At 33.2% G+C, this 25,237-nt stretch overlaps 6 protein-coding genes across 6 annotated transcripts; 3 read left to right on the top strand and 3 right to left on the bottom strand.

Moving 5' to 3' along the window:
* The first annotated feature begins 26 nt into the window (after positions 1-26).
* Positions 27-1,505, top strand: qm (quemao). Its single transcript, XM_966351.4, has 7 exons — positions 27-205; positions 255-409; positions 468-612; positions 657-777; positions 829-968; positions 1,016-1,118; positions 1,241-1,505. The coding sequence occupies exons 1-7, from the start codon at positions 140-142 to the stop codon at positions 1,432-1,434; spliced, it is 924 nt and encodes a 307-aa protein (XP_971444.1). The 5' UTR covers positions 27-139; the 3' UTR covers positions 1,435-1,505.
* Positions 1,506-2,640: 1,135 nt separating this feature from the next.
* On the top strand, positions 2,641-4,793 carry Bx42. Its single transcript, XM_966411.5, has 3 exons — positions 2,641-2,962; positions 3,015-3,178; positions 3,322-4,793. Exons 1-3 carry the CDS (start codon positions 2,949-2,951, stop codon positions 4,743-4,745), a joined length of 1,602 nt encoding a protein of 533 aa, XP_971504.1. The 5' UTR covers positions 2,641-2,948; the 3' UTR covers positions 4,746-4,793.
* LOC660218 (uncharacterized protein) lies at positions 4,741-9,968 on the bottom strand. The gene is made up of 8 exons (XM_966469.4): positions 9,615-9,968; positions 9,471-9,563; positions 8,251-9,104; positions 6,310-6,449; positions 5,840-6,252; positions 5,611-5,789; positions 5,223-5,566; positions 4,741-4,954 (listed from the first exon to the last, which is right to left on the bottom strand). The coding sequence occupies exons 1-8, from the start codon at positions 9,862-9,864 to the stop codon at positions 4,804-4,806; spliced, it is 2,424 nt and encodes an 807-aa protein (XP_971562.1). The 5' UTR covers positions 9,865-9,968; the 3' UTR covers positions 4,741-4,803.
* Positions 9,969-11,063: 1,095 nt separating this feature from the next.
* Positions 11,064-15,676, bottom strand: LOC660281 (uncharacterized protein). Its single transcript, XM_015983148.2, has 8 exons — positions 15,365-15,676; positions 15,245-15,318; positions 15,027-15,186; positions 14,152-14,478; positions 13,882-14,103; positions 11,582-11,796; positions 11,349-11,536; positions 11,064-11,300 (listed from the first exon to the last, which is right to left on the bottom strand). Exons 1-8 carry the CDS (start codon positions 15,595-15,597, stop codon positions 11,088-11,090), a joined length of 1,632 nt encoding a protein of 543 aa, XP_015838634.1. The 5' UTR covers positions 15,598-15,676; the 3' UTR covers positions 11,064-11,087.
* A 106-nt stretch (positions 15,677-15,782) lies between these two features.
* Positions 15,783-20,903, bottom strand: LOC103315051 (trypsin alpha-3). Its single transcript, XM_008202755.3, has 6 exons — positions 20,770-20,903; positions 20,626-20,726; positions 20,336-20,581; positions 20,178-20,288; positions 19,989-20,129; positions 15,783-16,008 (listed from the first exon to the last, which is right to left on the bottom strand). The coding sequence occupies exons 1-6, from the start codon at positions 20,810-20,812 to the stop codon at positions 15,802-15,804; spliced, it is 849 nt and encodes a 282-aa protein (XP_008200977.1). The 5' UTR covers positions 20,813-20,903; the 3' UTR covers positions 15,783-15,801.
* A 2,295-nt stretch (positions 20,904-23,198) lies between these two features.
* Positions 23,199-25,220, top strand: prtp (pretaporter). Its single transcript, XM_008202759.2, has 6 exons — positions 23,199-23,505; positions 23,560-23,806; positions 23,850-23,990; positions 24,399-24,554; positions 24,611-24,937; positions 24,991-25,220. The coding sequence occupies exons 1-6, from the start codon at positions 23,354-23,356 to the stop codon at positions 25,114-25,116; spliced, it is 1,149 nt and encodes a 382-aa protein (XP_008200981.1). The 5' UTR covers positions 23,199-23,353; the 3' UTR covers positions 25,117-25,220.
* The last annotated feature ends 17 nt before the right edge of the window (positions 25,221-25,237 follow it).

Raw genomic sequence — 25,237 nt, 5'->3', positions numbered from 1 at the left:
CCAAATCCGCGATCTTTTAGGGTTTTTCTCTTGAAGTTACTGAATGTTGGTACTTCCAAATTTTCTAACCGCAAAAAACACCCATTAATTTTTTAGTTTTTCCAAAAAAAACACGTATCGTTTGCATAAACGCCTCAAAATGGGTGATTCGAAAAAAACAGCCCCTTGTGTGTACAGCCGAGACAACGACAAGTGCCAAGATGAGGTTATGTCACACCCGGAAATTTGTAATTTATCTCACATTTTCCTTCCAGAAATTGCTACAACCGTTCACTTACATCATGCAAACTCCGGGGAAGAACATCCGGTCGAAATTAGCTCGAGCTTTCAACTATTGGTTGAATATCAGTGAAGAGAAGCTGAAGGCGATTGAGGAGATAGTTGAAATGATGCATAACGCTAGTCTCCTGTATTTTTTTTTATTAATTTAGAGCTTGAATGTAAGTTTTGATTGGTTTAAATTGTAGTTTGGATGATATCCAGGATAATTCAATACTGAGAAGAGGAGTACCTGTAGCTCACTCAATTTATGGGGTTCCTAGCACCATAAATGCCGCCAATTATGTCATTTTTATTGCATTGCAAAGAGTTTTAGAACTGAATCACCCTGAAGTATGTTTCAAACACACAAAGTGTTTAATTTAACAATATTTTAGGCGGTAAGTGTCTACACACAACAAGTTTTGGAGCTCCACAGAGGTCAAGGCATGGAAATTTATTGGCGAGACAGCTACACCTGTCCCACGGAAGATGAATACAAACAGATGACGATTAGAAGTTTGTAATTTTTGTTGCTTGATGAGAAAATGAGCAAAATATTTTTTATAGAAACTGGGGGCCTTTTTATGTTAGCAATTAGATTAATGCAACTATTCAGTGAAAATAAGGCTGATTATACCAAACTAACGGGGATTTTGGGACTGTTTTTCCAAATTCGGGACGATTTTCTAAACCTATATTCTAAAGATGTAAACAACAAACGGTTCAATTATTTGAATTTGATGATTTTTTCTAGTATATGTTACACAAGAGCTATTGCGAGGACCTAACTGAGGGCAAATTTAGTTTTCCGATAATTCACGCAATTCACAGCCAACCAAATGATAATCAAGTAATTCGTATCCTTCATTTAACAAAGTGACCCGTGACTTTAAAATTAAGTTGGCAACATAAATATTTTAAAGTCATGGGATATTTTGATCCAAATAGTGACAAAGAAGTGACTTGACTCAATCTTAAGATATTTTAAGGCAAAGAACTAAAGACAATGAAGTAAAGAAATACTGCGTTTCGTTGCTTGAGAAATACGGAAGTTTTGATTACACGAAGAAAGTGTTGGCAGAACTGAAGCAAGAGGCCCAAGATGAAGTTGATAAGTTGGGGGAAAACCCGTACATGGCCGAAGTAATGGAGTATATTTTTAAGTTGGAATAATTTTTTCATGATCAAATTAAATTATTGTGATATCTATATTAAGTTGCTACAATAAACACTATTTCATCGATTGTTCCTTTTTTTTGTTATTATGGAGCAAACAGACACCGTGTACTGTCTGTGCTAAGACTAATTTTCTTTCTCTGAGTACTGAATAGTTAGTCAAAAAACGTTACTAAAATTAGTACCGCACCTTACAATTTCTGCATAAGAATGCTTTATTTCACCTTTTGAAGCGTCAAAATGTTTAAATTAAAGCTATAATTAATACTCAACTAAAATGTGCACTTACCAAAGAAGGGTGGAAATATTCCTGCAAATGTTCCTCCTCTGAATAAGATTGTCTTTAAATAACGAGAAACAAACCCACTAACACCATAAATCCTTACTAATACACAAACTAAACACTAAAACAGCGTTAAACAAAAATAATGCTAAACTACAAAACATGACAGGTGCTAAAAGGCGCGCCGATATTGCAGCACTACCAACGTAACAGTGTAACAGAAGTACCAACACCAAAAAAGCGCGAATTTCAATAGTAAACAGCCTTCGGTTGAATATGTTTTAGTGTTTTTAGTTCAATTTAGTGCTAGACACAGTTCTACAGCGGTTAAAAATTACAGTGTGTTATGGTGTTAGTTCCAAAATTCAAATTTCACTTTAGTGCTCTAAGGCACTTATTTATATGTTGGAGAAGTACATTTTCAAAATTAGAAGTTCACAAACACCACCAATTATTGCCAATTATCAATGGCAACCGCACGATACATGAATGTTTTTCTAAATTTTTGGAAAAATATTAAAAAATTTATTGTTTTTTGTTTATTCTACGTAAGTAAAGGGTCTGCTTGTTGAAGTAACTAGTAGCTAAAAGTCTGTGAGTGGTTGTGCATCTTTTTTTTTGGGGATACCCTCACGTTAAAAATACAGACTGATCCAGAAATACTGAGTCTGTTGGCGACACTGGACTTAAATTTTTAAGGATACTAATGGAATACGCTTCCAGTTAACAACAATTTAACATTCTTGTGGGGTTGTACGTCAAATAGTTGTCAAGAAAAATCGAATTCGGTTGCAATGTTACAAATTACAAGCACAAACACTTTCAAATGTGTTGCCAACAGACTCAGTATTTCTGGATCAGTCTGTATTTTCGAACTTATAGAACTTCGGAACAAACAATCTATGCTCAACCGCGCCCTCTACAAATCATTCCGTCTATTTGACGTTTTAGTAGTGGCGTTAATTTGGGTGTATTTATAAAACAGAATTACACACAATAATCCATTACTTAGTTGCGTTTTTTAAGTACAAATTGCTTTGAATATCGCACAGCGATAATATAATATCAAGATTTTGCGGAAATTGTTTTCCCGAAAGCCACTGTTGTGCAATCGATTTTTACATATTTTCCGATTTACTAGTGAAGTAAAACAATAAAAACTTACATTAATGAGTGCAGTGTGAATATTTTACGCTATTGTCAAGTTTTTGCTGATTTAGGAAAAGAAATGGAATTATCCAGGTAACCTAACCTCACTTTTGGGCTTGTAGAGTAAGACGCATTTATTTTGTAGTTTATTGCCCGCCCCCATACAACCCGTATGGGATCGGGACGACGAGAGACGGCAACAGAATGCCACAACTCAACGTTCCACATCTGTTGTAACAGCCCAAAGCATTGCCCCACCGTATGGACAAAGAAGGGGTTGGGTCCCACGAGTCCACACCGACTATGGAGGTAATTAGCCACCGATTTTTTGTAATTAAATTTAACTACGATGGGACCAACTTTTTTGATTGGTCCTATTAAATTTTATTACAAATAATCAGTCAAGGACGTCGAAAAGTTTTCACTATCACTGATTTTATTGCAATTTATAGATGGAGGCGCATTTCCCGAAATCCACGTGGCCCAGTACCCTCTTGACATGGGGCGAAAGGGCAAAGAATCAACTTCAAACGCCTTGGCCGTCCAATTGGACGCAGAAGGCAAAGTCAAATACGACGTAATCGCACGTCAAGGCCACGGCAAAGACAAAATCGTCTATTCAAAACTCTCCGATTTGTTACCAGTTGAAGTAACCACAGAAAATGACCCAAGTCTTGCTAAACCATCTCAGGAGGAAATCGAAGATATCACAGAAAAAACCCGTCAAGCATTACAACGCCTAACAAATTCAAAAATCGCAGCTGCAATGCCAGTCAGATGTGCCGAAAAACAAGGCCCCGCTGAATTTATTCGTTACACCCCTTCACAACAAGGGGCCGCCTTCAACTCGGGTGCCAAACAGCGCGTCATTCGTTTGGTCGAAGCACAAGTTGATCCAATGGAGCCCCCACGTTTCAAGATCAATAAGAAGATCCCAAGGGGGCCCCCTTCGCCCCCAGCGCCCGTTTTGCACAGCCCCACACGTCGTGTCACTGTTAAGGAGCAAAAGGAGTGGAAAATCCCGCCCTGTATTTCAAATTGGAAAAATGCAAAGGGTTACACAGTTCCGTTAGATAAGCGTTTAGCTGCAGATGGTCGGGGGTTGCAACAGTTGCACATCAACGAGAATTTCGCAAAGTTGGCTGAGGCTCTATATATTGCCGATAGAAAAGCACGAGAGGCTGTGGAAACACGCGCCCAACTCGAGAAAAAACTAGCTCAGAAGGAAAAGGAACAAAAGGAGGAGCATTTGAGACAGTTGGCTCAAAAAGCTCGAGATGAACGTGCTGGGATCAAAGTCGCTGATGCTAAAATCACAGATGAGGAGGAACGTGAGAGAGAAATGCTGAGACAGGACCGGCATAAGGAGCGAGCAAGAGAGAGAAACTTGGCAAGGGCTGCTCCCGATAAGCGTTCAAAGTTGAAGAGGGAGCGAGAGCGAGATATTTCCGAGCAGATTGCTTTGGGGATGCCTGCCAGAGGAGTCTCCTCAAACGAGGTGCAGTTTGATCAGAGATTATTCGGACAGGCTCAAGGTTTGGGGCATGGATATGGGGACGATGACGCGTATAATGTTTATGATAAGCCGTGGAGGGAGGGGGGCTCAATGGCCAATCACTTGTACAGACCTAGTAGGAATGTGGATAAGGAGGTATACGGTGAAGATTTGGAGAAAATCGTCAAAACGAACCGATTTGTTCCGGATAAGGAGTTTAGTGGAACTGATCGGAATGCGCCAAGGTCTGGACCTGTACAATTTGAGAAAGAGGAAGATCCGTTCGGGTTAGATCAGTTCTTGAGTCAGGCTAAACGGGCGAGCAAACGCAAGGAACCGGAGAGGAGGGATGAGAGGGATAAGCGAAAGAGAAGAGATTAAAATATTGATTGTATTTGGGTTTTTTAAATAAATACAATTGTAGAAATTTTTTGTTGTATTATTGAGCAATGGCAGCGTTTGCTGCAATACTTGGGCTGTTGATGACTTCACCCAGACTCTCCAAGAGCTCTTTGCGGTAGTCGTCGAAGTCGCCGTCTAATTCGTTTATGGTCTGGTCTTCTATTACGTACAAGGCGCAATCAGTTTCACTGTAACAAAATTAGTAATTTTTTTTTACACAAAACAATAAAATTGAGTTTTATGGTCGAGCCGAAATTGTTACAAAAACTCGATGGAATTTCATCTTAATTTAAATTAACGAACAAATTAAGTAGCTAATGCAAATTAAAAATTAAATTCACTTCTAATAGTGCTGGTAAACGCATACTTCGCAGCCTGAAATTAGGACGAAAAATATAAAATTTCTATAAAGGGAGGCGAAAAAAGAAAAGAAAGAGTACATTTATTTGCTCTTACCGTATAAGTCGTTCGTCGTGGCTCACTATAATAACCCCTCCACTGAAGTCGTTAATGGCCTCAGCTAGTGCATCAATCGATTCAATATCTAAATTATTCGTCGGTTCATCCAAAATGAGAACATCCGGTGCGTTAAGACACAATTCGGCTAAAGCCACTCGTGCTTTCTGTCCCCCGGACAAGTCCTTCATTTTGATAGTGTGAGCATGACTCGCTAGACCAAAAGTCCCCAATTGCTTTCGGGATTTTTCGTACGGCAGATCAAACAATCGCATCAGATATTCAGCGGGTGTTTCTTCGGCCGTTAAATGCTCACCTGAATGTTGATCAAAACGACCAATCCTCTAAAAAAAAAATCACAAATCGAAAAATTAATCACAAAAATTACCAAACGATGATTTTTCCGGACTTCCCCTTGTTGCGGGTCCAAATCACCGGTTAATAATTTCAAAAATGTGGATTTTCCGACTCCGTTCGGACCAACTATTGCCACTCTGCTGCTCATATCGATACCGAAGTCGGTGTTTCGGAAGAGGGGTTTTTGGCCCGAATATGCAAAAGTTACGTCTGAAATATTTTTTTTTATTTTATGCCATATTTTATGACTTAGAACGTACTATGAAGCCCCAAAATTGGGGGTTGTAGAGGCGGAGGTTCCGGAAATGAAAATTTGACGAAATATTCTTTCGGTTTTTGTAGAAGTTCAGTTGGGGCTGTTTCGTCCTCTTGTTTCTGCATTTTCGTTCTGTTCTTCTCCTGTTTTCGCGTCAAAGCCTCTTTTTGTTTCTTTTCGGCTTGTTTTTTCGACGATCCGTGTGCCTTTAACTCTTTCAAACGTTTTTCCTGCTTCTCGTATTCTTTAATCATTTCTTTGCGTTTTTGTTGGTACATTTTTTTAAACATTGAGTAATTCCCTTTGTAATAATACAACTTTTGATTATCTAAATGGATAATTTCATTACAAACATTATCTAAGAATGACTGGTCGTGTGAAACGATAAGTAGAGTTTTTTTCCACCCTTGCAAATAACTGAAAGCAAAATCATAATAACTTTTTCACAAAAAATTAAACCAAAATAAAACGTACTTATCCAACCAAATAACTGCATTCAAATCTAAATGATTCGTTGGTTCATCAAGAAGTAATAAAGTGGGTTCTATATACAACGCTCTGGCTAGTGACACTCTCATTCTCCATCCACCAGAAAAATTTTTAGTTGCTCTATCCTAAAAGTAATAAATACAATCTTTTACTTTTTGTGTGTGTTGTTCAAAATGACATTGGTAACTATGTTTTCAAAAAAATATTAAATAAATAAATAAAATAAATGTAACCTGATCCGAAATAGCGTTTACAATGTAACTTTAATATGTTTTATTTTATTTTGACATTTTCTTTTCACATATTACGTTCAAAAAATTATTAAAATGTGGTTTAAAAATTTGGAAAAATTCACCACAGTCAAAGCAAGTAACATTAGCTAGACTCTACCTACTCAGTTTTTCTTTCATAAAGGCATTTATTATTATTTTAGACTATGTATGTATGAAAAAAACGAGATCCTTTTCTCTCTAAATTTTATTCACAAGCTACATATTTCAGCCAATCTAAAGTATAACAAAATGGACCACTTTTAAAAAATTAAATTGCGAAAATAAATATTCAATTTACGACAGAATTAAAAAACATGTTCGTATAATACGTTATGAAAAGTCTAGAATTGTTTAACGAGCATAATGTGTTTAACGAGTGAGCGCAGCAGATTTTTCAAACAAAAAATGTCAAAATCAGTCATTTCACAACTGATCACGTAAATAACTATTATTATTTAAATAATTAACTTCACTACACTGCCGTGCTAAGCAAGAACGTCGTAACTGACTTTTTTGTCAAATTTGAGATAACACAAAATCTGAGATCAATAGTGCAATAACTTTGATTCTAAATAACTTTAATAGATATTATCCAGAAATTAATAAGACGAAATACGTAAATAAAATTGACGTAAGTGGGGTTTGTGCAATATTACTTAGCAAGAAAGTCGTAACTATAAAATGTATATGAAACCCACTCATTAATGAATCAAAAATTGTATATTTTCTAAAATTAATCAAAAACATTAGGTACCACCAAGTTTGGTTGATTACCAAGTCGAATTACAATTAAAAAAACAAAAAAAAGTGTATGACTTTGACGATTTTGTCAATTCGGTTGGAAGGACGGGTACAAGAACTAAAATTAAACAAATGAAAATTGAAAACTTTTTCAAATGGCAAGACTACAGTTCACAGTACAAATTGACCAAAATTATTAATCGACCTTATCTAAGCGACATGGTTAACGTTACGTTTGAACGAGGAAAAAAAACATGAAATATAGATGCAGTTTTGATAGTGACTTTATAGAGTTAAATTTCCTAACATCAATAACATCATATTCAAAAAACCTACTCAAAAACACACAACAAATGGCATAGATACAGAAAGAAAACAGGAACTCTTAAAAAATTTTTAAAATATTCTACCAGAAAACCGATTGATTTTTTGGCAAAATTTGCTTTTATTTCAAAAGTATCGTACGCAATTTGTAATTTCTTGGGTACATTTTTTTATAAATTTCCTGTTGTTACGTATTACTTCATTTGTTTAAAGCCGTTAATAAATATTTTTGTAGTTACGACTTTTTTACTTAGTTACTTTTACTTAATTAAAAAATAAATAAAAAAATTAAACGTCGTATGTGGAATAACAGCGATTTGGCAAAATAATGGATACAATTGCATACATATTTCCTTTTTACAAATAAATTGTTAGGTTGACTTCAATATTCCATGTTACTAGCATTTAAAATAACAGTACACTCTGAAAATGTAGAAAACAAGACATAACTCAAGATTCATATAAAATCAGTTACGACGTTCTTGCTTAGCACGGCAGTACAGTTTTGCGAAAATCTTAAAAACTAATAAATTAAAAACCAGTTTTCTTTATTAAAAAAATTAAATAAATAAATAAACAAATCACTTACTTGCATTTCTTTAGTGAATCCTAGACCAGCTAAGATTCTCCTCGCCTTAGGTTCGGCCGAATCCGCCCCAATGGCCTTCAATTCGGCATAAACTTCATTAAGCCGGTCCTGAACGCCCAAATCCCCGGTATTAAACGCATCCTCTAATTTTTTACATTCTTCTAACAATTCAGTCCGTTTCACATCCGATTTAAGCACCGATTCAACCGCTGAAAAATCATCAGCGACCACTTCTTGTTCACAATACAAAATATCGATATTTGGGGGTATCGCGAAAGCCCGTTGCGCAATATGACGCAAAAGTGTTGTTTTACCGTGACCATTGGGCCCCACAAGACCGTAATGACGCCCGTTGGCGATTAACAAATTCGCGTTTACGAATAAATCGTTGCCTTTAGCCGAGATACTGAAATTTTCGATTTTAATATCAACGGCATTTTCTAATTGGGCCAATTGTCCGGCGGTTTTTTGCGACTGGGAGACTGTGAAGTTACTGTCAAGGTCTGAGTGACCTTGGCCACCTTTTTTAAGGAGGGTTTCCATTTGTTTCTCGTATTCTTGCTGCTTCTTCAGCTTTTTCTTCTCCTTGTGGGTGAGTTTCTTCTCTTCTGGTTCCTTCTTAGCTTCAGTTATTTGCAGTTCTGATACTTTTTCCGCGATTTCGTCAGGTTCTTCTTTGTCTGACTCTTCAACTGGTTCCTCAAGGATTTCATCTTCCTCACTCAGATCTTTCTTCTTTTTGGTTTTAGCAACCTTTTTGCTACTTTTCTTCACCGGTTGAATTTCTTCCTCAACGTCCGATATTTGCAGTTCCACTTCACTGTCATTATCCGACCAATCGTTTTTACCTTTACCTAAACACACAATTTAATTTGTATAAAACTAGGGACATCTGATGTTTAGGATATGAGACAACGTACAAATAAAAAGCAAGTTGTTGCATTACTAAGTTTTCAGAGCAATGAATTTAAAAAAAATGCTTGTATTTGTTCAACGGTTAACACATAACAAACACAAAAAATAGATGCAGATAAAGCATTAAGTTCTCAATAAAAAGGCATAAACAAAATGCAAAAATTGTATCGTAAAGGGGTTCCCTACAAAGATACATTGGTTTAAAGATCACTCATTCTGCAAATGCAAGCTAATAGTTTCACCTGAAGTGCACTTTCAAACCAAAGTATCTTTGTAAAGATTTATAAAACCAAAACAGGACAAACCTTTTTTTCCAGCTTTCTTTTTATTCTCAACCTTAACCTCGACTTTATCTTCTTCATCTTCACTACCGGACTCATGTTCCTTCTTTTTCGACTCTACAATTTTCCAAATAACCCAAAAACCAACAATATGTTAACAAAACTTACTCTTCTTTGCACTCTTTTTCGCCACCGGTTGAATCTCCTCGTCCACGTTATCAATCAGAGAGACCGTTTTATCATCGTCATCATCGCTCCAGTCGTCTTTTTTGCCCTTTTTACCCTTTTTGGGGGCTTTACTCTTACTCGGTTTTGAGGTTATGTTACCTTTTTCGGCCTCTCCTTTCGTAACAAGCCCTTCGTCCTCGTTATCACTTTCCAAATTTAAATTCTTTTTGTTTCCGCGTTTTTTAGACATGGTTATAAAGTCTTAAAATTACTTTTCACGAAATTACACAATTTTTACACGTGAAAGTGACAGATGCGTTGTCACTCGCCGAAATAGGAACGAAACCTATTTCGAAGAAACACGATAAGAGCGAAGCTTTAATTAAATTTTTAATTTCCGCAAAAATTTAACAAAACTTGCTTATATTATGTGACAAAATGATTGCCTACCGCTTGGCATTTTACTAGACAATAGGAGTAAACCCCCACGTTTCGCAACTTCACACTTTCGTGCCAAAATATTTGACCGCCAAACATTTAAAAATTCTAGGGTTTGGGTCAAAAATGATAGACAAAATTATTGTAATGAAATAATTTATTATATCACAGGAAAAACTGTATAAGATATTCGAAGCATTTAACATGACGTAGCTAATTATTGCGATTAAATTTTCTAATCTCGTAACACATTATCAGTGATTCGATTACATAAAGGAAGCTACTTGCAATTGATAAAAAAGATGATCTTAGTAGCATTAGTGATTCATAATGTCGGTCCTTATCAATTGGTGGGAAAAAATAGCTTTGATTGGTCCACAATGACGAAACACTGGTGGCTCCAATTGCTAGTAAAATTATCATTGCTATAGCATTGAAAACTACCTAAAATAAGTAAAATCGTAAAATACGCAATTGATGCAATGTTACGTACAGTTAGTGGACGCCTTTTTACATCAACTTGTAGCAAAATAAAAAGCAGGGGATAAATTGTAAGGCCCCCCAAAACCACATACTTTATCATGTCCTCAAGTTCATTTTCAGTCGCTCTGATTCCATATGCAAATAACATAAGCGAACACAACGATAAAACCTGAATTCATTTTTAAATAAAATAAATACACAATCGTATATTTCCCTTACCAATTGTACTGTTTTAAAAAAGAGATATTTCTTGTCAATGGTGTGATTTTCCCCATTTTCAACACTTGAAAGAAAGTAAATCCGACTTTCTCTTATATTTTCTTTGAATGGGACTGCCATGTTAACACCAAACAGCGACATCATATTATTAAATCACACAGTGGATGTTTTCACCTGTATTCATGAGCGATAACTGATTAGATATCGCAAAAATTCGGCGACTACGTGTCTCGAGTCATAAACAATCAATCCGATTAGTCACACTATTGGAACAATGGCAGACTGTATGTTGCCAGATAGGAATCAAAATTTAAATTTGTGATAAAAATTTATTTATAAAACATTGTTTGGTACAGGTTTATGAGTGAATAGTTTGCCCCGGGGGAAGTCCCAGACCTTCTGATCGGCGCCAAATTCCTCAGCTTCTCTAATAGATTCCGGAAGCTTTTCGTTGAGAGTTTCCGGGATAAACATGCCGAATATTGCACCAGCTGCTGCTAAAATTACGATAATGACATAAGGCAAGCTCGCGTTGATTGACGTCCCCTTAAAAAATAATTAGAGAAAAATATTGTATGCAACTCGGGTGTTTACAAGATAGGTGACGTATGGTGTCAAAATCCCGAAAAGACTCGCGACTAGGAAGCCCATCGAAGATCCAGTTTGGCGCAAACACGTGGGGTATATTTCTAAAGTTTGCAAATTAATGGCATAGAAAGCTATCGACGATATACATTTCATGATACTTCCGCAGACTGTGATTATTATTATGTTGCCTGAAACTAAATTGGGGTCTAGACAAGGTTGTGCTTATCTAAAATACAGACTTGATAGTACGTATGCTAAGATGATTGCAACAATTCCGAGGCCGATAAAAGCGGCGAATTTTGTGTATTTGCGACCGACTGCATCACTCAGGTATTTGCCGAGGAAATAGCCGGGAAGTTCGGCCAGACCTTGCCAGAAGTAGTTCATGAAGGGGTTTCCCTTCAAGTTGCTGACGTTGAAGAAGAGGATAAAATAGATCATCATTTGGCAAATCCTGAAAGATTCGATCTAACTTTGATTCTTTTGTAGTTGACGATCTCGATATAAATTTGAACCGCATATTATTCAAATGCATTAGAAAATTAAGTGGCGTTTGGTAAAGTTAAAAGTAATGGAAGCAGAGATTTTTTTACAATTTTTTTTATGCCACAATTCTCTAAAACTTTCACCTTGATCTAAAAATTCCTGGAATTCTTCATTCCTTTATCTATCTCGGAACGTAGATAAGAAGAAAATCAAACGAGTACTACTTACCTACATGTAGTTATGATTTCTACAATTTATTATTTCTCTTTTTTATTTAATAATTTCAATTTTAATTCAATTTTATGAAACAATTTTTTAGAGACGTGGAAATCTTTGTACTTGTAAATAAAAATTAAAATTGTTTGACTGTATTTTGAATTTATAAAAAAATACAGACTTATATTCAGATTTTCAAAGAATATGTAAGTCAAGATATGATCTTTAATATTTAATCATTTATTTGGACGAAGTTTAGCCTGTACAAAACATGTCGAAAAGAAAATATGTACGCGAAGAGGAAAAATAATGCTAATAATGCTTAATAAAACGATTAAGAAGAGATATAATATTATAAACAAAAAATAAAACCATGGCATTTAAAAAAAAAGAGGACACTTAATAATAAAGAACAACAAATTTTTTATGACAAATTTTATTAGGTTAGTGATCTGTTTTTTCGTTAGAATGAAACAAATCTATCAGAATCTGGTCTAAATTGCATCCTTATTTTATAATTAAAAACACTTATTTTGCTAGAAAATCACAAATTTGAGGCACAAAATCATTCCTTTTGCATCTGTTGAGTGTTTATTAAATACTTTTCGAATTAAGACCTTTTTTTACTTTACAACGTTTTATCAGAACAAGCTGACAAATTACCGACTTTGGGTCAAATTAACGAAAACTATTTATTCAGATGATTTTATTTAGGTACATAATTTCTAAAGTTTTAGGTATTTGCCTTTATTTTTATTTTTAATCGAATTTTAATTAATTTATTTTGCACTTAATTTTTTTAAACTCAATGTTTGTTAAGCTTTTGATTTGTATTTCGATAAAATAGATCAAAAAACACAATTTTTTATATGTTATGTTTTTTGCAATTTTTGTGCGCTTTTTCACGTCTCTTTACACGGACATCTTTAACTTAAAAAAAATACAAAATTTGAAATCGTCTCAGCGAGGAAAGAAATATGTAAGATTTATTCGATTGTGTTAAAATAAGAAAAAATAACAACATTTAATGAAAATATAATTAATCTTTATGCGCAATTTAGCATTGAAAACATATTTCGCTAAAATTTGCTCAATTACTTGCTTCGAAAAATTACGTATTTATGGCACAATTGTCTTGAACTTTCTAAAAATGCATTTTTTGATAATATTTTGATTTGTGTTTTGCGAAAATGGACCGAAAAAACACTTTTTTTTCTTTATTAAGTGGGTTTGCTTGTCTTTGCGCTATATCACATCCATTTAGGAAAAATTTGGTAGAGTTTGTATAAAAAGGTTATAAATACATAGGTAGGTATTTATTAGCCTATAAAAATTACAAAAAAACATTTGAAAAAGCGTTAACACTTATGACACAAGTGTTTTTTAAATCTTTTCAAAACTTAGAAAGTTAAAGTTAAAAAATCGTTGGTGTAAGGCACAATTGAAGTTTTTTTTAAGATGTATTATGTATTGTAAAGTTTAGTCAATTTTAGAGTTTGAGTCTGTTTTTATGAATTGGAATTATTTAAAAAGTTTTAGTTAGAAACTTAATTAAGTTTTGATTAGAAACGATTAAATTTAGGTTTTTTTGAACAGAAACAATGCTTTTTTTCGTACATAGACGTACGCCTCTATTAAAAACAATACTATTATTATTTAATAAAAAGTTTTTTGAGTTACACAGTTACACAAAAAGAACATTTTTTTAGGAAAAGCAACTCTCGAATTTACGGTTGATATAAAACCTGTGAACTTTTTTAAGATCTGTTTGAGATCCGAATATCAGACTCGATTTCGGATGTTTCTTTTTAGGATCTTCAAATCTTTTCAAACTTACCATCCCGTGATAATCAGAATCGATTTTTTCGCCAACTTCCAGCTTCCGAAAAGGCTCATCACTCCAAAATTTTTCTCCTCACTGACCGGTTTGTTATTAAGAGTAACCAAAAGCTTATCAGATAATTGCGTTCGGTTCACTTTTGCGATTTTTTTCAACTCCACCACACATTCTTTGATTTTACCCTTACTGGCCAACCAGCGAGGCGACTCAATCATGCATCTGCAAAAACTTGGTCAAGCCTTGTATTTTCGTTTTTTTCGTCATTACGGTCGGAAAAACAAAAACACCAAAACAGGCACTGTGGTTATAACGGTAAAAGGGACCCAATCACCCACCACCCAAAAAATCAAAGGCGATAAACAAAGACCCACAGTCCATCCAACGCACTGCAAGAGTGGGATCATTGCTCGGTCTTCCACACTTGATATTTCCACTGAAATGACTAAAGGCGCCTGAAATAGGGCCATTCCTGACAAGTTTCCAATTATGAGAAATGCGACAAAAAGGAGGTAAAAGCCCTTGCATGCCAAAAGACCTAATCGGCCTATGACTACAGTTAAAATTCCGGCGTAGAAAACTGGGCGACGGCCGTATCTAAAAATTTTGGAAATGAAATAAAAATTTTGTTTAGACTACGGAGGACTATAAGCTAGGAGACGAAACGAAGTACAAAATTGTAGGATTTTAGTACGAGAGATTAAAAATGAGGGCACTCCGAACGTTACATTGTTTCGGCGCCAAATAGTTTTAAATTAATTTAAATCTAAATAATACACTCATTACTTAAAAAAATGCATAAATGTTAAGCTTTGTACTCTCAACAGACCGAGAAGCACTGTTCGTGTTAATACTGAAGCCTGATGATGATTTCATTAAAATCGAAACGTCGCTAAATTTACATTCCTGTTCTAAAGAACCAACAACAATTTTTTCCGTCGTATTTACAGCGATTTGAAAAATATGGGACAGAGTGCAAATTGGTACAAGTTTGAAAAACAAATACAATCATTTTTTTAAATTCATTGCTCTGAAAACTTAAAGCGCTCTCTGGTGACATTGACGGAAATATCGAGGACAAAACTGTTTTATATCTACGTCGTTTCATATCCTAATCTTTTGATATCCGTAGTTTAGACTTTTACATGTCTCCAAGTTGACTGAAAATTGTCCCTAAAATTTCACCGATTTTTCCAAACACTAGCAAATTTGTGGCGTGCATTTTAGAGTCGCATACCCAATTTTCCTGGCTTACGATTGTTTGTGTGTAGTAAGTTTGGTCATACTCCCAGCCATGTAAACAATCTGTAATTATTTTTCTATTGTTATCCAACTCACTTAAAAACATTGCACCTCTTCTTACCAGTAACCGAATAATAATCGTCACTTTTGTTAAACATGCTACACTGACTAAATTCACTCTCACTGCTGTTTGTTCTAAAATTTTAATGTTTTTTAAGTTCTTCTTTTTTTATTTTCTTACCGCGGAATTGTGAGGTTTTTCCACAAGTCTATAGACATGTTGGTTGCCTTTCCGGGCACTTTGCACCAATGTTCCGGTGTCGAAAGCGAAATAATTGTGTTAAAATTGGCCATAGTGGCTACAAAAACGAAAACTAGGTTGAAAATAAAATTGTAGATTTTTTGAAATTTCCCCGAATTTCCCACTTGGAACATGACTTGGTCGAAAACATTGTCGTCAGTTTCCGAAGACATTTTCGCTGATTACTGTCTATTTCTCATTGCACACTTTACGTTATAATCCTACTTAATGTAGGATTTACATTATACCGAGATTATGGAACAAAAAAAGATATTGTACATGTGTTAAGTTCGTTATTTAAGGCAAATAGCACGTCGTAAAGAACTTAATCGGATTTTGGGCGGTAATAAAACTAGAATTTTTCTCAAGTTTTTATTTTAGCTAAAATAAAACGCAACTATAACGTTAATAATCACAGCCAGGATGTTATTTTTGAATGTTGAAGAAGAATTTATTATGAAATTTATCCATGTTCTGTATTTGGCCACAGCGGTGTATACACCAGGATAATCGCCACATCCACTTCCCCAGGAAACAATTCCTGCAAGGACACCGCTGCAGACTAGTGGACCTCCAGAGTCGCCCTAAAATTAATTTCTTTTTTCAAGTAACGGACGTCATAATCTTTTTTTCTCTCTACTGTGGTTAAAGCAAACAAATAAACGTCTTTATCTCTTGTTAGCAAATGTTGTCAACATTGTCATTGCACCAAAGAAGGTTTTTTTACTGAATTAGGCTAGATTACGAATTACTACACAAGATTTTATTCAAGGAAGATGAATTATTTGATTGTTTGACGATTGAAATGACCTTATAAGTAGGTAAAAATAGAAACGTAATTAATTTATTGTTTCTTCATCTGTTATCTTTTGAGCGTATTTACTTTAATTATGACACCTAATTAAGGACAATGCTACTACTAAGTAATATACAGAGTGGCGTCTAAAATAAATAAATGAATTGAAACTGAAACGTTGAAAGACTTTGGGGAGTGAATAGTGATTCCTTATGTCACAGACTCTTAAGTTACAAATGAAATAAGAAAAAAGTTTCTATAAACGTTTGTCTAGAAATAGATTTTATGACTTAGAGAACAGAGAAAGGAAGACACGAGCGATGATAATAGAGCTCAGAAAACGGAAAGAAAAAAGTTAGAATAGAAAACAGGATCCTTCCAAATTAAAAAATAAGCGGATAATAGTGGATATTGGGAACACCCTAGATAAATAAAGAATAAAGAAATACTTGCCGATATTTAATTTCGGATAGAGAATAGACCATAGAATAGAAAATAAAAGATAGAAAACAATGATAATGTAAGTTAGAAAAGAGAAAAGGTAAATCGAGATAGGAAATACATCATCATCAAAAAAAACAAAGCGTTCTGAGGGGGACCTTATAAATTTTGCTCTTTTTGATTTACCTTAAAAATCAGGTTGTTTTCCTTAAAAAAGTGAAGTGTACTTAAGGGGCTCATATAGTAGTTAATACATTAATAATTATTATACCCTGATTTTTAGTTTTCTGTAGTTGGTCACTTTACCATAACAATTTGATTTCTCAATATACTTAGTTAATTGAAAATTCTAATTTTACAATAAAAACTATGTTGATTTGAATTGAAACTCGCGAAATAAATAAACTAAAACTAAAATGGTGAATTTTGTGACTCCCTATGTCACAAATTCTTATAAGAAAAAATTTCTATAGACGTATGTCCAGATGCCTTCTGTTTTTATATAACTGAGAAAACAGAGTAAAAAAAAAAGAAATGATAAGGGAGCTCGGAAAACAAAAGGAGAATAATAAACAAAGAAGATGGAGAGAATGACAAGTAGAATTCAAGAAAAAATAAAAAAAGAAGAAGGAAGAAATTTAATAATGATAGAAAAAATATTAAAATTTATTTATTTATTTATTAGAAACCTCATAAATAAAATAATAAATAATAGATGAAAAATACTTGTACTTTTCAATATCCAATTCCGGATAGAGAATAGACCACAAAATAGAAAATAAAAAATAGAAAACAATAATAATGTAGATTAGAGGGGAGAAAAGACTAACTTATTTAAGAAATACACTGAGGAGGTCAAAAACAAAATGATTTTTTATTATAGAATTAAAAGCGGTGCATGTTTAAAAAGCTCGTTTTTTTACAATGTTTCTTTCAAAAATAACTTAACTCAATTAAAAAAAAATAGCTAATAAATCCGAATCTGCCACAAAATTATTAAAGCAAAATTTTACACCTTAAATATTACAAGTAGATTCTCCAGCGGTAAAAATTGCACTAAATCCAAACATTTGTAAACTTATGTCTACCGGTTACTAAAATAATTGGAAAAAAGGGCTTTCTTTTTCTTCATTTTCAAAAGGTATTATCAACTTAGTAACTTTAATTTAATTGTTTAATAAAGTTTTCTTTTGTTTATTAATGTTACTATACCTGAATATCCGTTAAGTATTTTTGTTTATTTGTTAGTATTTAAAAATGATAGGTATTTTAGTATTTCCTCCAATGGTTTGAAATAAGTACATAATATTTTTTTTATTGGTAATTTATTTCGCTTATTTAAAAAACGCTGCAGCGTATATAAAGTATAAATGCCATCTTTTTAATGATTTTTTGTTATAATGATCATCATTTCTATGACAACGAAAGGTATACTGATTTCACATTATGTTATATCCAATTTTTGTAATATCAATATCAGTATTTATGATTTCAAAATGTACCAATAAAAAAAAAACGTAAAGTATTCGTGGATAACTGGTCTTTAAAACACTTGCTCGCAAAAAATCGCGCGTGTTCTAAAGACCTCAATCCACTTATACTTTAATACAGCGTGATTTTTAAATAGACCGACAAACTTCTACCCATGGCAGTATCAAATGAGTATATGTTGGGAAAAATATTTAAAAAAATTTAGAATCACTATTTTCGAAATAAAAATAAAATAAATAAAAAGCGTATGCCACTAACATGTTCCTAAGAAGTATTAGCACAGTTAGTAGAACGCATGATATTTATTTGATGACAATGTACTTGAATAATCACTGTCTAACACAGATATTCATGATGAAACTGAGCATATTTTGTTCTAATACAACTAATTTAAACTCTTGAACGTCGTGAGTGACTCGGGTTAAGGGGACTTTTACTCCTACGAAATAAAAGCGTAAATTTGCTGCAGATCATCTCTACTTATCCTTGGAACTGTAATGAAATTGTGTCGGTTTATTTAAGAATTACCCTGTACATAGTAATGTCCTGATTTTTGGTTTTCTGTAGTTAGTCACTTTACATTAGAGTTCCTATATTGGTAGAGTTGGGACACTGAATGTCAATTTTCGAAATTTTGTTTTATTTACGTCGGTTGGAATGTGTAAAAAAACAAATTGGGATAGAAATCAGTGGTGTTACACTTTAAATTTGCCGAAAAGTCAAATTAAATTGTTAAAACATTTCCATTTTTCGTCGACTAACTGCGTTTGGAAATGGTTTAGACTGGCAGTCGTCGTCAATTCACTGTTTTTTTTATATGAACTTCAAATTTTAAAAGAGATTTTTTTGTAAGTACAAGAATTTTACGTCTAAACTCTTCATCACAAACATTTTTTCCTGAACTTCAAGAAATGGTCATCAGCGATAAAACAGAGAGAAATTGAACCTTTCTTGCCAAGTATTACGTTTATAATTAACAAGCATTTGGAAAAGTGGATTGTCTAAATAATGTTATGTACAAAGTCTATGAGATTTTGGGAATTTGTCTATACATTTATAAAACACGTAGGTACTTGAACCCAAAATTTGTTCTAATTTTTAGGAAAGTTGAACCTGTCGCTGCTTGGCCGCCTTTAGCATCTACGTGAACTTTAGATTATGTTTCAAATTATAAAGTTATTGGAAATTCACGATTTCGTTACGTTTTTCATACGAGAACACCTTTAATATAATTTTTTTGAAAATTTAAAAAGACGACAGGAAATATGAAGGGTTCTTGATGACTAATTTTTGGGACGAGATGTTTAACTAAAAATTGTGACTGAAAGAAAAGCATTTTTAGCATTGAAGTATGTTTTAAGTTATGTATTTAATATTAAAATAAGTATCGAAAAATTTCAGAAATGTGAACATTAATATTGGTAGGTATTCAATTATTTTCATTTTTTAAATAGCATTCCCAAAATTTCTACGTTTTCTACGTCCCTGGTTAAATTTGACGTAAAATTATGTCATTTTATGCATTTGACAAAAATTATAACCTTGAAATTAATTTCGACATAAACCTCTAACATAAGTTAATAACAAAAATTTTAATAAAAAAGGATAGAAATATATACCTTATCCACATAATACAAAATTGGCTCGGTTTGACGTTCAGTGTCCCAACTCTCCCAATAAAAGAACTCTACTTTACATTAACGATTTTTTTTGTTTTTTTTTTTTTCAAAATACATAGTTACCTACTTGAAAAAAACGTTGTCAAAATTCGTTAATTAATCGATAGATAAAATATTACATCTGCACTCTAACTTAATTACTTGTTAATTAATTTACCTGACATGAATCCTTTCCTTTGTCTCCTGCACATATCATTTTATCAGTGATTGGCAATTGTGAGTATATTCTTTGACAATATTCCCTTTTGTATATTGGAATATGAACGTAAAGAAGTTGATTACTGGTTTCAGATATGTTCTACAAAATGTTAACAATTAAAAAATCAACTATTACAAAAAATAATACAAATTTGGTGGTTCCCCAACCACATGAGAAACAAATTCCGTTCAAAGGCACATAACGCGCAATAGGAATGGCAGTCAAAGATGTACTCCACCAGTCAAACATTCCTCTAATCTTAAAAAAAATAGTCAAATGATGTCTTTCGAACCCGAATTTTTTACTCTAATTAGCGCAATGTCGTTGAATAGAAGATTGGGGTCGTATTTCGGGTGAATAATAACTGCATTTACGGGTTTAACGATCGGTGCTTTATTCAGAAGCAAACTTCCTGCGGCTATTGACATAATTTGAGTAGGGTACGGTTTATTATTGTTGTTATTGAGGCAGCAATGAGCGGCTGTTATAACATGAAAGGGGTCAATAATAGAGCCTCCGCAGATATGGTGGCCATAAAGCTTGATCGACACCTACAATAATTATGTCATTGTTGGAAAAAGGTGAAAACAATTACCATAAAAGAAAACTGGGACTGGTCAGTAGCTACGTATCCCCCTACAATTTTTGGCAACACTTCCGTCTTGTTTTGACCTGAGACATTATAGATGACTAGAACTGGACAAAATTGAAATTTGGTTTTGGTTTTTGGGGCACTTACAAAAAAATAGGTATCGAGGTGACATTTTTTGCACAGTAAACATAAGAAATCACGTGTCGAGAGTAATCTTATCGATGTAAGGTAAACAGTCGCTGAATAGAATTTACGTAAAGTGTTTTAATTAAGATGAGATGATAAATATGTACTTGGTTTAAAATGATAATGAGTGCAAATTGGAAAATAAAATTGGAGACTTATCAGTAACAGTCTGTGGTAAAATAATTTTCAAGAACTGACTGAATTTTGCGATTACACCTCTCATCTTCGGTTACTGGGAATATTTAAGTTATTAAGATTTTTTTGTCTCTATAAGAATACTAAAGCTGACGACTTTTTGATAAAAATGTATTTATCAGAGATTAGCCTTTCGTAATCAGTTTTTTATATTTTTATTGGTTTGATCATTATCTACCTGATTTATGTTTAATTCTGTTATTAAATAATTAATTCTGCTTGTTTACAAATACTATTGGGATTTTGTTTATTTGTTTGGAATAAAACATCTGTAACAAAAAAATATGCGTGCAATAATAATAACTGTTTGTTTCAGAACAGAAATAAAAAAGCAACAGATGGTAAACTTGTTTTTCTTGTTTTCTAATTTTTATCTACATTGTAACAACGCAAACAAAGGGAGAATTTTTTCTAGAGCAGATGTTAGACAACTTATTAACTTCAATAGGTTTTAAATTTATTTTATTCAATAAAATTTACAAACTCCAACACGTTAACTTGAAAGGTAACCAATAACTTTTTCTTTTAATCTTGAAGTCTTGGTTTGGAAAAAAAATTGCATTATACACATCGATTAAAATTGCCTAGTAAGTTCACTTCTGACTTTGTCATTCCTGAACTTAACATTTTTAATCTTGTACGATAAATCACTATTATTTTTTATTTTTAAAATACTTAGTTTTTATTAGATTTGGTTTAAGTTGGAGTAGCTTTGGCTAAACTTGGCACATAATAAAAACTAATTGTTTCACAGATTTGTGGCGCAAATTAGTTTTGGCTTTGGTCTTAACAGTCAAAGCTCATTCTATTTAAAGTTTGTACCAAATGTACCAAATGTACCGAATTACGATTTAATTGGAATAATAAAAAAATATCAAAAGTCGATATCAGCAGATATATTGCAATGGTTTTTCAGATACCGTTCCAAAAAAAAAATGTAAATCAATTTATTTTTTGTTTTATCTGTGGCTGAAATAATTGTATTTACTTGCAAAACGATTTGTATAACAAGAGGCATAAATAATACACCATTTATTTGCTGGTATTTGGTGTCGAATTTTGATTATACGCTCTTTTCGTCTTTTCTTTTTTACGGGCATTTGCTTTTGCTCAAAAAAAAGTAAAATTTTGTAGTTATAAAGACTGTTTTTACGTCATATAATTTATAAAACAGGTTGTAATATACTCAAAAGCGAACGTAACTACGGGTAAATATTTAACCCGGCGCATCCACCAATTTTATTAAATTTTTAAACACTTTAATTATTAAAGACTCGATTTTTACGAAATTAAAAACTTTATTTAGGTGTCAAATAAAGCTTGTATAAAAACATAAATTAAGTGTTAAAAATCTAAAAATTTAGGATATCTTAAAACCTTAAAAAACTTAGTTTTTACTTCTTATTTTTTCCAATTTTTTTTTAATAATTGAGAATAAACAATTTTTATTGTAGAGATTTGACAGATAATTAGTTTATTTATTTAAAACGAGGTCTTTTTTAAGCCAATAATTCTGGTTGTTAACATACTGAATTTTTTCTTTATTATTAGGCTTGCAAAATTTAACTTCACATTGCTAAACATTTTTTAGTTTAGTTATTATTGTTTAATTAATACAACGTTAGTATACAATTGCTTGCTTAGGGCCGTAGGCTTTAATAATTTGCTATTTTTCTTCTTTTTTGAACTACTATTACGCTAAAGGTAAAAAACATTGAAACTTTGGTTTCAAACATTTAAATTTGGAGAAAGATAAGCACTCAAAAACCCTCATGCTTTCCAATTTTTTTATATTAACGAGTATTTTCCAGGTTGGGTTAAAGTAATCAACTTTTACATTCGGAATAACTTCTTGCCTACTTTTAATTGCATTGTTGTTTAACGTGTTGCCTATTGCAAATTTAAAAAAAATGATTTTTTTTTTAAAAGTTAGTGCTTAAAACGAATTAATGCTTCACGCTTTTGCACTGTGGTCCACTCAACCAAATTCTTGGCAATTATACCAAATGTGACGAAATACTCTTCTTTTTTTATTTTTTATAATAAATAAGTTTTCAAGTTTGTTAAATTTGTGTGGCAAAAAATCAGAGATAATTTAAGGTCAAGATTTTTTTATTAGCGGAAGATCACGTAAATATAATAAATTAAATCAATAAAATTTTTATTTAAACCAGTGACTCCACAGTATTTAACAGTTGGCTAACCTGTAGTTTTGGAGGTGGATTTCGATATCAAGACAGCGAGTTCCACATCTGTCACCAAAATTTGGGCAACTTTATTGTTTACTGTTGGCTGTGATAAGTACTTTTGTACCTATTTCCATCTATAAAACCCTTAGTTTTATTTCGCAATGTCTTCAAAACTATCAGTGTTAGTGTTATTTGCGGTCTTCGTAAATGTATTCAGTCACGATGATGATGTGCACACTGTCAAATACACCACAGAGAATTTTGCCCAAGAATTACCAAAGAAAAACCATTTTGTCATGTTCTACGCCCCTTGGTAAGCCTCCCTAACCTCAAAACACACTCCAATGTAGATACGACTCGTCTACAGGTGTGGGCATTGCCAAAGACTTGGCCCCACTTGGGAACAACTTGCCGAAATGCTCAATGAAGACGATAGTAACATAAGAATCGCTAAAGTGGACTGCACAACGGATAGCTCCTTGTGTTCGGAGCATGACGTAACGGGCTACCCTACCCTCAAGTTCTTCAAAGTTGGGGCTTCTGAAGGTATCAAGTTTAGGGGTACGAGGGATTTACCCACGCTTACTACGTTCATAAATGAGCAGTTGAGAGAGGTGCATAATAGAGAGGTTAGGCCTTTGCTAATCGTTTTTACAGGGGGATGAGGAAGACGCTGAAAAGAAGCCCCCACAGCCTGTGAGTGGACTCGTTGAATTGACTGAAGACACTTTTGAAAAATTTGTGGCCACTGGGAAGCATTTTATTAAGTTTTATGCGCCGTGGTGTGGCCATTGTCAGGTATTTATCTAACATTTTTTCTATATATTTTTTTTAATTTAGGAGATGAAACGAGATACAGAATTGCAGGATTTTCTGATTCCAAAAAAAGATTAAGGCGGAATAAAGATGAAGTCGCTTTGGAAATAACCGAATTAATATTTTATCTTATAAGCCTAAAAATTTGCTAAATTGTTTTATTAATACGAAGAACGTGAGAAAGCAGTGAAGCAAACATAGATTGTCTGTCATTAGAGCCTGTAAATGATATTTTTTTAAAGGCTTACAGATCTTCAATTATTATTCTACTTCATCTAAAAGTATACCTATTTATTTCCAGAAAGTTTAATATTGAACTTTTTACCATTTTACTTATAAAATACGTGTTTTTTATAATTATTTAATATTTTTTATAAAAATAAATTACAGAAACTGGCTCCAGTGTGGGAACAGTTGGCCAAATCTTTAGAATTCGATTCAAGTATTTCTATCGCGAAAGTTGATTGCACCCAATGGAGGCTAGTTTGTAACCAGTTTGAAGTCAAGGGTTACCCAACTCTTTTATGGATCGAAGATGGTAAAAAAGTACAGTTTTGTCTTTTTATTTTATTTCAAGTTTTAATTAATTGTAAAATTATCAGGTTGACAAATACCAAGGCGACAGAACGCACGAAGATTTGAAAAACTATGTTAGCAAAATGATGGGTTCTTCTGAAATACCAACTGAGACGGAAAAACCGCAGTCTGAGGAAGGTGCTGTCGGAATCCTCACTGGTGATACGTTCAAGCATGGCATAGAGACAGGTATCACTTTTGTTAAATTTTTTGCGCCATGGTGTGGTCATTGTAAGCGTTTGGCGCCCACTTGGGACGAGTTAGGCAAAAAATTTGTAGCAGACTCGAACGTAAATATTGCCAAAGTTGATTGTACTCTTGATCTAAATAAAGATTTGTGCAATGAGCAGGAGGTGAGTTAATTTTAAATGTTGTTTTGGCATGAGTTTGCATAAAATTCTTTCAGGTTGAAGGGTTTCCAACAATCTTTCTCTATAAAAATGGCGATAAAATATCGGAATATAGTGGAAGTCGGACTTTGGAAGATTTGTACGAATTTGTTAAACAACATGTGGGGCATGATGAGCTTTAAATTTTTGGTGTTTGTTGCGTGTGTTGCAGTTTGTAATTCCATTTCTGAGTGACTATTGTAATTCCTTTCCAACCCGATGTGTTAAATAAAGTTTTTTAAAAAGGCGACGTTTTAATTCAAC

This window comes from Tribolium castaneum, chromosome 4 (assembly GCF_031307605.1).
Source record: "Tribolium castaneum strain GA2 chromosome 4, icTriCast1.1, whole genome shotgun sequence".
Classification (NCBI taxonomy): Eukaryota; Metazoa; Arthropoda; class Insecta; order Coleoptera; family Tenebrionidae; genus Tribolium; species Tribolium castaneum.
This window is presented reverse-complemented; position numbering and strand designations above follow the sequence as displayed.

What these genes read in the sequence shown, in the direction of transcription:
- qm (XM_966351.4), top strand. Translation starts at nt 140, where the DNA reads ATGGGTGATTCGAAAAAAACAGCCCCTTGTGTGTACAGCCGAGACAAC. An exon ending in TAAACCTATATTCTAAAGAT is followed by an intron (nt 969 to 1,015) that starts GTAAACAACAAA and finishes GATTTTTTCTAG; the next exon opens with TATATGTTACACAAGAGCTA. An exon ending in AAATGATAATCAAGTAATTC is followed by an intron (nt 1,119 to 1,240) that starts GTATCCTTCATT and finishes CTCAATCTTAAG; the next exon opens with ATATTTTAAGGCAAAGAACT.
- Bx42 (XM_966411.5), top strand. An exon ending in AGTCCACACCGACTATGGAG is followed by an intron (nt 3,179 to 3,321) that starts GTAATTAGCCAC and finishes TGCAATTTATAG; the next exon opens with ATGGAGGCGCATTTCCCGAA.
- LOC660218 (XM_966469.4), bottom strand. Translation starts at nt 9,864, where the DNA reads ATGTCTAAAAAACGCGGAAACAAAAAGAATTTAAATTTGGAAAGTGAT. An exon ending in CCCAATTTTGGGGCTTCATA is followed by an intron (nt 5,790 to 5,839) that starts GTACGTTCTAAG and finishes AAAATATTTCAG; the next exon opens with ACGTAACTTTTGCATATTCG. An exon ending in TCCGGAAAAATCATCGTTTG is followed by an intron (nt 5,567 to 5,610) that starts GTAATTTTTGTG and finishes TTTTTTTTTTAG; the next exon opens with AGGATTGGTCGTTTTGATCA.
- LOC660281 (XM_015983148.2), bottom strand. Translation starts at nt 15,597, where the DNA reads ATGTCTTCGGAAACTGACGACAATGTTTTCGACCAAGTCATGTTCCAA. An exon ending in AAAAACCTCACAATTCCGCG is followed by an intron (nt 15,319 to 15,364) that starts GTAAGAAAATAA and finishes TTAAAATTTTAG; the next exon opens with AACAAACAGCAGTGAGAGTG. An exon ending in CGATTATTATTCGGTTACTG is followed by an intron (nt 15,187 to 15,244) that starts GTAAGAAGAGGT and finishes AAATAATTACAG; the next exon opens with ATTGTTTACATGGCTGGGAG.
- LOC103315051 (XM_008202755.3), bottom strand. Translation starts at nt 20,812, where the DNA reads ATGTTTACTGTGCAAAAAATGTCACCTCGATACCTATTTTTTT. An exon ending in AGTCCCAGTTTTCTTTTATG is followed by an intron (nt 20,582 to 20,625) that starts GTAATTGTTTTC and finishes TAATTATTGTAG; the next exon opens with GTGTCGATCAAGCTTTATGG. An exon ending in GTTGGGGAACCACCAAATTT is followed by an intron (nt 20,130 to 20,177) that starts GTATTATTTTTT and finishes AACATTTTGTAG; the next exon opens with AACATATCTGAAACCAGTAA.
- prtp (XM_008202759.2), top strand. Translation starts at nt 23,354, where the DNA reads ATGTCTTCAAAACTATCAGTGTTAGTGTTATTTGCGGTCTTCGTAAAT. An exon ending in CGTGGTGTGGCCATTGTCAG is followed by an intron (nt 23,991 to 24,398) that starts GTATTTATCTAA and finishes AATAAATTACAG; the next exon opens with AAACTGGCTCCAGTGTGGGA. An exon ending in ATTTGTGCAATGAGCAGGAG is followed by an intron (nt 24,938 to 24,990) that starts GTGAGTTAATTT and finishes AAATTCTTTCAG; the next exon opens with GTTGAAGGGTTTCCAACAAT.